General features: G+C 38.3%; 1 protein-coding gene across 4 annotated transcripts in view; it reads right to left on the bottom strand.

Annotated features, from left to right (window-relative positions):
- OPA1 (OPA1 mitochondrial dynamin like GTPase) overlaps positions 1 to 13206 on the bottom strand; it is a 52095-nt gene extending 38889 nt beyond the window's left edge. For 2 of the 4 annotated variants that reach the window (XM_041414324.1, XM_041414326.1), the window contains exons 1-6: positions 13083 to 13206; positions 9871 to 10183; positions 9468 to 9564; positions 7868 to 7975; positions 6613 to 6666; positions 4510 to 4577 (exon numbers count right to left, since the gene is read on the bottom strand). In XM_041414324.1, coding sequence (XP_041270258.1) covers positions 4510 to 4577; positions 6613 to 6666; positions 7868 to 7975; positions 9468 to 9564; positions 9871 to 10183; positions 13083 to 13111 — 669 coding nt within the window. In that variant the 5' untranslated portion in view covers positions 13112 to 13206. The remainder of the gene's footprint in view (positions 1 to 4509; positions 4578 to 6612; positions 6667 to 7867; positions 7976 to 9467; positions 9565 to 9870; positions 10184 to 13082) is intronic. The other 2 variants (XM_041414325.1, XM_041414327.1) reach the window with 1 other exon arrangement.
- Between the last annotated feature and the right edge of the window lie 615 nt (positions 13207 to 13821).

The following is a 13821-nucleotide window of genomic DNA, read 5'->3' as shown; positions in this document are numbered from 1 at the left end:
TTCTTTTACTCATTCAGCATTTCCACAAAGCTTAGTTCTCTTCCCCCTACATGCCAAACAAACCTATAATGGTGAGCTGTCTTTCAAAATTGGTTGAGAAATACCATGCCAGCCTCTACCAGAAGCATATGAACTGTTTATTTCAGAGAATGAAGAGAAGAATATTAATGAAGTATTTAAGTAAAGCGCTTTAAAAAAAATATATCTTCTAAGAAAACATTCAGTGAAATGAAATGTTTCAAAAATGTACTTCAAGAATCAAAACAAGCACTGAAACAGAACTTTGGTGTAAGAATTCAAGACATCCATCATCAAGGTATACATTTGTTGCATGAAATACACACACAGGCATGTACACATAAGGATAAACAACACGAGAGAATGGATAAAAGGACAGACACAATCAAATGACCAAATATAAACATTTGTTAAACAGTGATTTGTATAATTTGAAGCACAGAAAAATTTTCTTGCATTTTACTGAACCACTTTCAGATTTACTAAATGCCTCTAATGCCAGACTAGCAGATGCATTAAATGCACTAAAACTGAGCCAGGAACTCAGGAAAAAGATTTTATTCCTACACAGCAGCAAGGAGAGGAAGCCTCATGGCTACACTTAGTATTAGAAGAACAGTAATTATATTTTGCAGACAAGGAAACTCTCGGTATGACCCAACACATTCCCTTTAAACATTATGCTGTGGGTCCAAAAATAGAAGAAAAAACACTGAACAAAGTCTGCCATGAAGGCCTTTTAGCATTTAAACAGGAAATGTAACAGAAGTTTGAAGTCACCAAATCTAATTATTTAACTAGCAATTCCTTTCAAAGAAGTCTGGTACATTTGACTGCTATTCCACAATAAGGTATGACAAGAATAATTTTCAACTACAGTCACACCATTTAATAAAATTTTAAAAAATTATGTCATTTAAAAGACTTCTTTGATAGATACAAAGATGATAATGTTACAATCAGTAATTATTATTCCTTTATAGTTTAGATCTTAATTTACTGTTTTAGATTTTAAAATAAATTAATATTAAAAAAATAAGACCCTTAAATAGCACAGAACTATACACACAGCACCCCAGCTGGCATAAACCGAGACACACACAAAAAGATTTGTATCTCTGAAGAAAAAACACTGAACAAAGTCTGCCATGAAGGCCTTTCAGCATTTAAACAGGAAATGTAACAGAAGTTTGAAGTCACCAAATCTAATTATTTAACTAGCAATTCCTTTCAAAGACACCTGGTACATTTGACTGCTATTCCACAATAAGGTATGACAAGAATAATTTTCAACTACAGTCACACCATTTAATAAAATTTAAAAAAATTATGTCATTTAGAAGACTTCTTTGATAGATACAAAGATGATAATGTTACAATCAGTAATCACATTATTATTTCCTTTATAGTTTAGACCTTAATTTACTGTTTTAGATTTTAAAATAAATTAATATTAAAAAAATAAGACCCTTAAATAGCACAGAACTATACACACAGCACCCCAGCTGGCATAAACCGAGACACACACAAAAAGATTTGTATCTCTGTCACTGGACATTATCACTGCATGTCCCCTTCACCAAAATCAATCTGTCCTTTAAAGAATTTTTGCTAGAAAATCAACACAAATCAATGAATGCGATTTCAAAAATCAAGTTCTTTACAACCATTACATTATTCTTTTCATTGTCAAAGAAACAATGTAAAGGGTAGGGAATAACAGGAGCTAAAAGACTGCAGTAGTTGACATATTGGGACAAACTCTGACATTGTTACTGTGCATTCTTTAAACTTCTCCCACCCCCATTATCTTGTATCAAATGCTAATATACTGTACTGCAGCTGAGTATGACTCTCTCTTTAATTTAAAAGGGATACAAAGGAGTGAAAATGACAAGATAGGTAAAGAGATCAATTTTTAAGAATTTGAATAAATGTAACAATTTTATCCAGAGCATTTCTAACATGAAACTGGAAATTAAGTTGGGAATACAACAGCACTCTTAATAAAACAGAGGAAATTATGGAAACTTTATTGCATAAGTTGCAAGGAAGAACAAAACAAAAAACAAATGTTTAAAAAAAAACCAAAAACAAGTGAGTGACAGTCCTTACTCAAGTCTCTTTCTCACTTTCCAGCAGCAGCTGTGGTCAAGGGCTGTGGGATATTGTGCAGCTCCTTGCACCAGCTGAAGGTGACCCAGTGCAGGCTGAGTGAGACAATCACACACTGCAACTGCTCCAGAGAGCAGCAAGGTCTTCACAGCACGACATGGTACCAAAGAACCAGAGCAGAGAAAGGACTCTAAGCCCCACACCAAGACCTGAGTCACAGTTTTCAATCCAACTCCATCACAGCTATAACCACTGTATGTGTTCTTTAATGGTAAAGGCTAAGCTTTGGAATTTGTCTGCTTTAAGAGGAAACTACTTCTTAAAGAAAATTTTCATGGGGACAGACAATAGTGCAAGATAACCTAAGAAGGTAACGCAGATGTTTCAAGCAGAAGCCTCAACTAGATCCTCGTTTACAATACAATATTTTTACTTCAGTATAACTTTTATAACTATCTTTACTCTTCTTTCTCCCAGGCAAAATTTACTTATTAATCCAGGTAAAAAGAGATTTAGATGCCACATATTTAAATTACTTACCTGAACACTCCAGTAATTTTAGTTTAATTCTCTTGTAAAAATATTCTACTTTTTGGATTAAATGAGAGATTATAAGATAAACACATTAGCTGACAAGAAGCAGTACAGCCTGATTTGGTGTTTCGGACATCTTTCACTCTCTTATAGTTACTTGGCAAAACAACTGGTTTCTCAGTCTACTGGAAGCCTTTAGAGACCTGTCTAAGGATCACATCCTGTATCAATTCCACAGAAAATTCCCCCAAACAGATAATTTCTAGATTTATTCATTACTAATCTCCTCAAAACAAAACAGAGAAAACCAGCTCATCAGGCACATTTAGTATCATACCACAGCACCCATACAATCACTTTATGAACCCATACAATCACAGTTCTTAAACTAGCATTGGTTGGCAGTGGTAAGCACTGAATGCAAAAAGGCCATCTTATCCATTGTCTTAAAAGTAGTAATTTTGCCTGCCAACAAACTTGGTGATTATGCTCTGTTAGGTATTCATATGTGCCTAGTCTGAAATATTCTGTCCAAACTGATCAAATTAATTAGCAAATTAACAGTTTCTTTTCAGATATAATCATTAGACCAGACAAAATTTTCTTAATCATATTAATCTGGTGATATTTTCCACATCACAGTCAAAGTTAAAATGCAGATATCACTGCATCCAAAACAATTACAGGATCATAACAAGTTTTAATGATATTACTAGTATTCAATAAAAGTGTCAGTTATTTCAATCATCAGAGACAATAAACTAAGATGGTCACTTCTTCACAAATCAACAGTAAAGTATTCTTTACGTTTTGTACAGTGAAACCTGTGCAAAGCAATCACTCTGGAGAAAAATATAGACAGTTTAAAGACAAAGGGGAAATAAAAAGCTAGGTTAAGTCTCATATAAAAATCTATCACTGTTCTACAGGGGGAAAAATGTTTGTAAGATCTGAACTTTGTACATGTTTCACTATGTTACCATGCAGAATTAACACAGAATAAATGTATACATGCCTGCATATACAGAAAAGTTGTTTATGGAAAAGCCCCAGTTATAGTTCAGAAAATTTCAGTTCAAAAATAACTATAAGATAATTTACTAATTCCCTGATATATATTGTTTTCGTTCCATTTTTGTAAAACAATTTTTAAAAACAGACACAGGAAAAATAAAAAGTCTTTAAAAATGAGCAATATGACAATTTAGGAATTTAACAGAAATGTTCATGAAAACAAAAAAATAAACTTCACCTTCCTGACTTCAAGAAAAAAAAGTGCTAAAACTTTAGGTTATCAAAATACAGTAACATTATTTTCCAGAAAATAGTAACAAAAATATGAGGTATGCTTTATCTAGATAAAGAAAGTAAGAAACAGACTACTTTAAGAAATAGAAATTCTTTAAGGCAGAAATTCTTAAGTAACTTAGAACTGTGAAAATGTCAACAGAAATGTGTTTGCAGGCAGAAATTCTTAAAAATAAACACCTAAACCAACTTGAGTAATAAGTTATAAACTCAAGTGCCACGGAGACCAAAGCCTGGAAAAACTGCAAATGTGCATACAGTACCTAAAATTACATTCTTATTACAGACCAATTTTCTTAATAATGCAATTACTAAACATTTTCTTGTCTGCCTTGTGTTTCCTTACACCAAAATATTTATTATCCCTGCAATACTTTTATATACAAAAAGCAGTAATGGATACTGAACTAATATTCAACAATAAATTCTATTCAAGCTGCTTCAAATGAACCTCTGCAATGGGCTACTGATGCACTTTCAAACATTAAATATCTGTTTATAGAGACATGTTCAGGTCTGCAAGTGAGTAATTACCTTCTTGAACTGTTTGTCATTGTCATATCCCTGGTCAGTAGCCCGGAATGCTGTTTCTCCTGGAGAACCTAGGACACAATTACAGAAACTAATAATAAGATGCAAAAGGCACTTAAAAATTCTCCAACTACTGTTACTAGAAAATTAAAGCTTCAACTCCTATGAGTTAGTAATTCAATAATCTCTGAAGTTCCTGTAAAAAAATTTCTTCAAGAAACTGAAGAAAATCAGTTTAAAACTCATCTGAAAATTTTATATCTAGTTTATGACTCAGATCAATTATATCACAAGGGAGCAGGGAGCTTCAGTTAGACTATTAAAGGTTCTCAAAATATTGTAGAATTAGTTTTTGAGAAAGACAGAAGGATAATACAAAATCCACTGATGTTACTGTAATGAGAAAAAAAAAAATCATTCCTATTGTAATGACAGGTATTGAAAGGAAGCTTCTGGAACAAGCCTGAAATAAAAAGCATCTGCTAAGGACTGTGGCAGAGATATATCAACCATTCACATATTCATTCTCCCAGGAGGGGACCCAGGCTAGGTCAGGAACAGGTTCCTCACCCAGAGGGTGGCTGGGCACTAGAACAGGCTCCCCAGGAATGTGATCACAGCATCAAGTCTGGCAGAGCTCAACAAGCTTTTGGACATCTCTCTCAGGCACATGGTGGGATTTCTAGGATATCCCTGAAAAAGGCCAGGAGTTGGACTCAATGATCCTGATGGGTCCCTTCCAACTCAGCATATTCTGCGATTCTGTGATTCTATGAAGTATTTTTCAAATAGTTGGAAAGTATTTATAAATACATATTAAGTTGCTGTAAATAGCTGTATTTATATTGATATTCACTTCTCTTAGTATAGTAGTGCTTTAAGAGTTTGCTGTAAAAAGGCAGTTTAAGGGCAGGAAAAAGGGCTTTTACACACCTAACAACAGAAGTAGATCAGAAGCTCCTATGACTTCACTAACCAAATTGTAACCTGTGAAAAATCAGCAGAAGAGGGGAAATAAAAATTATAAACACAAAACAAAATGCAAGATAAAGATGAGGGATCTTTGCTTCATTTGGAGGACCACACAATCATAAAAGGCACACTGCCAGTGTGAGTACGATAACAAGTAATAGGCAATTTCACTATTGGTCAATAACAACACAATTTGAAACTGTTAAAATTTTAAACAGCCAAAATACATAGGAGATTGCAATCTACTTGTCACTCTGCTGAACTTGGCCCCTACTTAGATTCTTGCTGCTTTTGTAAGATTAATTACTTCTGCTATTGACAGTATTTCAAAGAAACGAAAACACACTGATATGGAAATATTTTTAAACACACTTAGAACAATGATATGACCCCTCACAGATAGAATCTTTCATGAGTACAGATTTATGAGGTTTCATAATTACTAAGGTATATAATACAAATAATCTTGCAGTTTATTATAAGAATGAATGAAGATTTCAGCTGTGTTCATTAACAAGTCAGATATGATGATCAAATCTAATTGTTCTCAGTTTTAAAAAGCCCAGTGATAGAAATGTCTTATTTAAGTCTGCTAAAACCTGAAAACCATTAAGCCTCCTACTGCCTGGACACACTGAATAGACAAACCACCCCCATGCCTTTTCTGAAGGATTTAGAACTCACCTGCTCCTTTGAAACACTGCCCCACCTAACCTAAATCTCCAAGAAAGTTTTCCTGGGTCCATGGCAGGTCAGGAACAGGTTCCTCACCCAGAGGGTGGCTGGGCACTAGAACAGGCTCCCCAGGAATGTGATCACAGCATCAAGTCTGGCAGAGCTCAACAAGCTTTTGGACATCTCTCTCAGGCACATGGTGGGATTTCTAGGATATCCCTGAAAAAGGCCAGGAGTTGGACTCAATGATCCTGATGGGTCCCTTCCAACTCAGCATATTCTGCGATTCTGTGATTCTATGAAGTATTTTTCAAATAGTTGGAAAGTATTTATAAATACATATTAAGTTGCTGTAAATAGCTGTATTTATATTGATATTCACTTCTCTTAGTATAGTAGTGCTTTAAGAGTTTGCTGTAAAAAGGCAGTTTAAGGGCAGGAAAAAGGGCTTTTACACACCTAACAACAGAAGTAGATCAGAAGCTCCTATGACTTCACTAACCAAATTGTAACCTGTGAAAAATCAGCAGAAGAGGGGAAATAAAAATTATAAACACAAAACAAAATGCAAGATAAAGATGAGGGATCTTTGCTTCATTTGGAGGACCACACAATCATAAATGGCACACTGCCAGTGTGAGTACGATAACAAGTAATAGGCAATTTCACTATTGGTCAATAACAACACAATTTGAAACTGTTAAAATTTTAAACAGCCAAAATACATAGGAGATTGCAATCTACTTGTCACTCTGCTGAACTTGGCCCCTACTTAGATTCTTGCTGCTTTTGTAAGATTAATAAATTACTTCTGCCATTGACAGTATTTCAAAGAGACGAAAACACACTGATATGGAAATATTTTCAAACACACTTAGAACAATGATATGACCCCTCACAGATAGAATCTTTCATGAGTACAGATTTATGAGGTTTCATAATTACTAAGGTATATAATACAAATAATCTTGCAGTTTATTATAAGAATGAATGAAGATTTCAGCTGTGTTCATTAACAAGTCAGATATGATGATCAAATCTAATTGTTCTCAGTTTTAAAAAGCCCAATGATAGAAATGTCTTATTTAAGTCTGCTAAAACCTGAAAACCATTAAGCCTCCTACTGCCTGGACACACTGAATAGACAAACCACCCCCATGCCTTTTCTGAAGGATTTAGAACTCACCTGCTCCTTTGAAACACTGCCCCACCTAACCTAAATCTCCAAGAAAGTTTTCCTGGGTCCATGGCCAGATGGAAAACATCATTCGACCCAGAATACCTTTGTTACAAATCCCCCTTTTCACAGGCTTGCAACATTAAGAATCTTTGCTCTTAATAATCCACCTATTTTCTCCTGCAACAGCTGTGATATTGCTGCTGTCCAGTGGCACTCTCACAAAGTTCTAGCTGGACACATCCAGCTTCTCTGACTCACTGAAGAATTGAGCTTTCAAGCTGAAGAAGTTCAAGCTGAATAGAAGTTTTCTATTCAATTTCACATTACAGTTGTCTGCACTTGCTACTAGAATTCTCACTTTTAAAAATACATTACACTTACCTGTGTCCACAACTCTTTCAGAAGAGATATTCAATGAAAACACAAACATTTTCAGGATCTGCTTTGTTTTAGCATCTAAGGACATACCTACACCCTCATCATCAAATAGGTTTAGCTTTTGAAATTAAAACTTAGCTGAAAATTTGTTCTCACCAGGAGAAAGAAATCCTTTCAGTGAAGCAAGGCTCTCTCCAATCTTGTCAAAGTCAGGCATAAGTTTGGCAAGGTCATCTGCATCAGGGAGGGCTTTGAGAAGTTTTTCTAGGAAAACAGTAAAACAGTTAGTGAGTTGAGCTTTTTTCTATTATTTTTGGGAAAAAAAAAAAGCTTAAGCTATAAAACCTAGCAACTGTTCCAGGATAGGTCGTAAATTTTTTTTTTTAAACAAGTATGAAGAAGTTTCTTTCCATCTGCACCTCCCCCCACTACTGTTGGGAAAGACTATCAGATCTGAAAAACCACTTGCTTTTTTAGACTTTGAACTTCCTGATAAGTTAGCTGCCTCAGGTACTTTATAATTGCTGAAAACTTATTGCTACATTTTACCACATTTCATACATTATTCTTTCCCATACTTTGTAATGTTTTAAATGGATGTTTTAAAATTATGTGAAACTGTAACTATGTTCATGTCTTGAATCTTTTTAAGAAAAGCTTAGTTTTCAATTTCATAAACAAGCCAATTTTGGGATCCTTAAATGTAAAAATCATTACCTTTAAAGTACTATAAAAATGTAGTGTCCATTTGCAGTCAGACAAGAAAAACTTGTATCAGTTTTCAATCTCTGCATTTATCTATGCAATTCTCACACATGGCATCGAGGTTGGAACTGAATATCTCTAAGGTCCCTCCCAATCCAAAGCATTCTATGATTCTATGCAGTAAAATCTACATAGAGATGATTCTTTAAAAAAAAAAAATCACAACATTTCTACCCTGCATATAAAATATAAGTCAGTGTTTTGATTTGATTTTCAGATTTCTGTCTTTCATCTAAAAATACACAAGAGCCTCTACTGCAACCTGAAGGCTCAGGAAAGCAAGTCTCTATTTTTCATTTTCGTTTCTTCTGTACCTTCAAGACAATTTTGTGGATAGGCAGGTTCACTGTTCTGCATTTTCAACTGGTATTTTACACATATGCAGTAAAATCTACATAGAGATGATTCTTTAAAAAAAAAAAATCACAACATTTCTACCCTGCATATAAAATAAAAGCCAGTGTTTGATTTGATTTTCAGATTTCTGTCTTTCATCTAAAAATACACAAGAGCCTCTACTGCAACCTGAAGGCTCAGGAAAGCAAGTCTCTATTTTTCATTTTCGTTTCTTCTGTACCTTCAAGACAATTTTGTGGATAGGCAGGTTCACTGCTCTGCATTTTCAACTGGTATTTTACTCACGCTTATTTTTTACTATCTATTTATATCTTCACTTTAAGTCAATCATATAGAAAGTAAAAACTTTCTGCATAATACTACCAAGACCTGTGTGAGTCCCCTTGATCACAGTGCAACTCTCCTTTCTGAGAGACTAATGGGACTATATGGCTACACAGAGCTTAATTTCTTCTTACAAACACACTGACACAAATGCTTTGGTGAAACACACATCAAACTCCAAAAATAAAAGTCCCCTCAAATTACACCTGAAAAGCTACTCCTGGAGTGAGGCCCTGAGGACCTACACTCCCGTGTTTAAGTTTTACACATGCCAGTCTTTAGACAGAGTAACATCATGGCTTTGTGATACCGAAGTCAACAAGTTCATCAAGCTCCCAAATGAAGTCAGGAACAATCCACTTATAATCCTCGAGATCTGGTATCATGTCCTTCCACTGCTCATATGTCTAACAGAGAAAGGAAAAAAAAATCATGGCAGAAATAGAAAAAGAAATGTACATAAAGTGCATGAGCAACTACTACCTACACATAAAACACACTAACCCACCATCTTTAGATATGAGTAGTACTTTGATCTTTTAAGATCTATAGCAGTTTCCTAAACAATGTTTTCCATATTCACTCATCTTTATTATCACCAGTTAACCAAGCAATGGCATCCTCTATTTTTGTAGCTATATAACAAGAACTTCTGTTCTGAAGTATGTAATAGCAAAGATAAAATGCATGAAATAGCTTCCAGAGATAAATACCTTCTTGGCTGTGTAGCCACCTCCTACTGCAGATCCCAAGATGAGATAGCGAACTCTGAGAAGCCTAGAGGCTAATCTGGCCAGCCAAAAGTTCCTGTGGGACTGGTATCCATGTTTTACATTTAAAAGTTTTGTTTTGTGAAGGGGAAGACGATTCAGAGAAGAGAACTGCTGAATGGATATCCTTAAGGGAGGTCTCTGGAACTTTGGATAGTAGGGATGATGTATACTTCGGGAAACAAGATGCAGGTTTTGGAGCGGCGATTTTCTCTTTATTCCACAGCTGCTGTTTGCTAGACTCCGGCAGATGACACTGAAAGAAAGAAACAAAAACCTCAACTGCTTTCTTCAACACACCATTAACTCCAACACCTCTTTAGAAGCAATCCACATCACACTTCAGCTGGTTGCAGATAATCTTATTACATCATTTTGAATCCACAATTTCCAGCTACTGCTGCTACGCTTACGAAGAAAATAAGCTGCAAACATTGTTAACAGCTATAGTGTTTCTAGGGGTCACAGACACAAAACCTTAACTACAAATTCTGAGATCTGTCATGGATTACATTTAACTTTCAAACTTCAGTAAGGTAAGTAACACGTGGTAAGGCATTGTTTGGGCTAAAGAGCCCACAAAAGACTTCCACCATACAGGAAAACAGTTTGGCCTGTCTTATTCTCTCAATGAAATTTTAAAGAACATTAAGTTAGCAGAGGATTTCCAAACTTTAAAAAAAAAAATAAAACAAAAAAAAATTATTTGCAGAATACATTTGTCCTACTTAGGCCAAGCATGTGCTTAATGACATCTTTCAGCTCCTTTCACTTGCTGTGGTTGTAGGATTACAAGATTATGGTTTTGTCTTGGGTCATGCATAGACAAGGTTAGTTCTGGAGGTGGCTGCACCAAGTGCACTGATGCTTTCATGAAGGAATTCAGATTTAAGAGGGAAAAGTCTGCAAGATTTGACTCTGAAAGCAGAGCTCAGCCATGAAAAGCACATGTTAAAACACAGGAACCTAATCAATCCTGCCTATGTTATGCAAACACATGGTCTGGAATAAAACTTGTGTACTTTTGATTACACTATCTGCACACTGCAACGGTTTGAGGCAATTTTGTTAGTTCAGGGAAAAGATAACTGCTCTGAAAAAAGTAATTTCTTCTGTAATTTCTTGGATGTACCATCACATCAGAATGGTTAATACTAAATCAATTAGTGAATGCAAAATACATGTGACATTACAGGCTTGAAATTTTAAAAGTTGAAATGAAACCTTGTCCTTTGATGCTTTTTTCAGGGTTTTCAACATTATCAAGTGAATTTATTTCCAAATAGGACAAATAAAAAAAAGAAGTGTTTCATATCACTGAAATGGCAACTTACTAATCCCATAATCCTAAAATAGTCAAAATTAACACATTTTAACAACAACAAGTGAATCGTACTTAGTGGAAAATATTAGAGCACTTTCTAATAGCATGCTTTATGATCTGTACAGTTCTTTGCCTCAAGACTGTCAATGTACCAGAGATGACAGGCACGTTCTTAACGTCCAAAGAAGTGAAAGACTGACATAAAAAGACTTTTAATCCAGAAATGGAACTTTTGGAAGAGAAGTTTAAAATCAGAATTGAGACATTTTTTTCTCTTTAAGACCAATTTTGCCAATGATCTAAGTTTAGGAATTTCCAGGGACTGCTCTGCAACTCCTCACTCCTAAGTCACTGTGGCTGTGAAGGACACCCTTTGCTGCTACACTAAATTATCTCTGCAAGGCTGGGCTTTGGCAATATGAAACTTAGAACCCAGAAAGAGATTAAAAAGCAGGAACAGAACAATTCCTGAACCAGTAAAGCATTTCTCCTCTTGGACATGGAATTACAAAAGGCTCAGAAATTAACTACAAAGAGAGCCAATAAAAAAGTGCCTCCACACTTGAAATGTTCAATTTCCCAGTTTTGAAGGCAGGCTTTTAAATCAGGGAGTGACAAGCCTGTATGAAGCATGCCAGTGACTGGGCTGTTCATGATTTTGTTTTGCAGTCATTATTATTTCACAGGTATTTGTTATTTTCAGCAGAGACCATGTGGTAGCACATAGTACAGCACTCACTCCTCGTTATTCATCTTCACCTGGGCTAAAGGCATTTTGTGTAATATTATGTAACTTTCTTCTCTGTGATTTTTCTTTTAAAACACATTGTGTTTTACAGCATTGTCCGTGTGCTTAAACTGAAGGGAAAACTGAATTCCATCAGTTGTCTGGCAAAACCTCAATCCACAACTTCCTTTTGAGTGTTATTGCATATTTCAAACTCAACTGCTTTACTTGCACATCTGAAATATTAGAATTCATTAAAACCCCCACCACTCCTCCATCACACCAAAACTTCCACTTTCTATTTCCTCCCTCCTCCTGCTGCTAAGTCTCCTGATGAATACTGACCAAAAAATCACCTTGAGATTTTCAATGAAAAATACAGCCAGATTGAAAAGGGTGGCACAACAACGCCATTAAATGAAGCACTCAATGAGTTCCAAATTTCAAGCCTCTGCTACGTTGGTTTTAACAATAACAAAACCTATCCTTCCAGACATGAGTGCTCTGCCTGATTACAGGCCTGCAGCACTGCACTGAGATTATAAATGTTTTGTAAAACACGAAAAAAGTGCCCTGCCGTGCCTGTGACTGCAAAGCAAACACAACCCAACAAAAAGCAGGATGGCATTTCCTTTCTTCCTCAGCACGAGACAACGCTTATTTTCCCACTGCTGCTCCAAACAGGGGTTGGAACTAGATGATCTTCACGCTCCCCTTCCAACCCAAACCATGCCAAGACTCTGTGAAATCTGCCAAGGAACATCGTGCTATTATCCTCCAGTCACTGTCACTGCTCCAGCCGGGAATGCTGTAGCAGAAGGGGGGAAAACAAGCGGGACGCAAGGCAGCTGCTGGCAGGGACAACGCCTGGACACGAAAGCGGCCCGAGCTCCCCAGGGCGAGAATGAGGGAGAAGCAGCCCCCTCCCACATGCACCGCCTCCCCCGGTCCCAGGGGAGCTGAGGGTGGGAAAGTGCCCAGCCCGGGGCCACCAGGCTGTCGCCTGCAGCAGCCTCAGGCCCAGCCCTGCGCCACTCACTCACACCCGCACCCCAACCCGCTGTGCCGCGCCGCCTGCAGCCCGCCGGGGCCCGTCCCGCTTACCAAGCCGCCGCCACCCGCGTCCGCCACATGGTAAGGGCCGGGAGGGAGCGGGAGCGGCCCGGGAGCCGCAGGAGCGCGGCCGCGCTGAGGGCAAGGGCAGCGGCAGCCGCTTCCGGGCACCGCGGTCCGCGCGGCCCGCCCCGCCGGAAACCGCGCCTCACGGCGCGAAGGTTCCGGGCTCGGCTGCGGAGAAGGAGGGTTTAGAGGGAGCACCGCGGGGGCTGGTCGGCCGGGAGCGGAGAATCGGGGAGGGCTGGATCTGTAACGCTTGGATCAGGGATCCCGCATCGGGATCAGGGAGCCCTCGCACTCGGATCGGGGATCCCGCACCGGGATCAGGGAGCCCTCGCACTCGGATCGGGGATCCCGCACCGGGATCAGGGAGCCCTCGCACTCGGATCGGGGATCCCGCACCGGGATCAGGGAGCCCTCGCACTCGGATCGGGGATCCCGCACCGGGATCAGGGAGCCCTCGCACTCGGATCGGGGATCCCGCACCGGGATCAGGGAGCCCTCGCACTCGGATCGGGGATCCCGCACCGGGATCAGGGAGCCCTCGCACTCGGATCGGGGATCCCGCACCGGGATCAGGGAGCCCTCGCACTCGGATCGGGGATCCCGCACCGGGATCAGGGAGCCCTCGCACTCGGATCGGGGATCCCGCACCGGGATCAGGGAGCCCTCGCACTCGGATCGGGGATCCCGCACCGGGATCAGGGAGCCCTCGCACTCGGATCGG

The sequence above is a fragment of the Onychostruthus taczanowskii genome, unplaced genomic scaffold, assembly GCF_017590055.1.
Source record: "Onychostruthus taczanowskii isolate IOZ18803 unplaced genomic scaffold, ASM1759005v1 scaffold45, whole genome shotgun sequence".
NCBI lineage: Eukaryota > Metazoa > Chordata > Aves > Passeriformes > Passeridae > Onychostruthus > Onychostruthus taczanowskii.
This window is presented reverse-complemented; position numbering and strand designations above follow the sequence as displayed.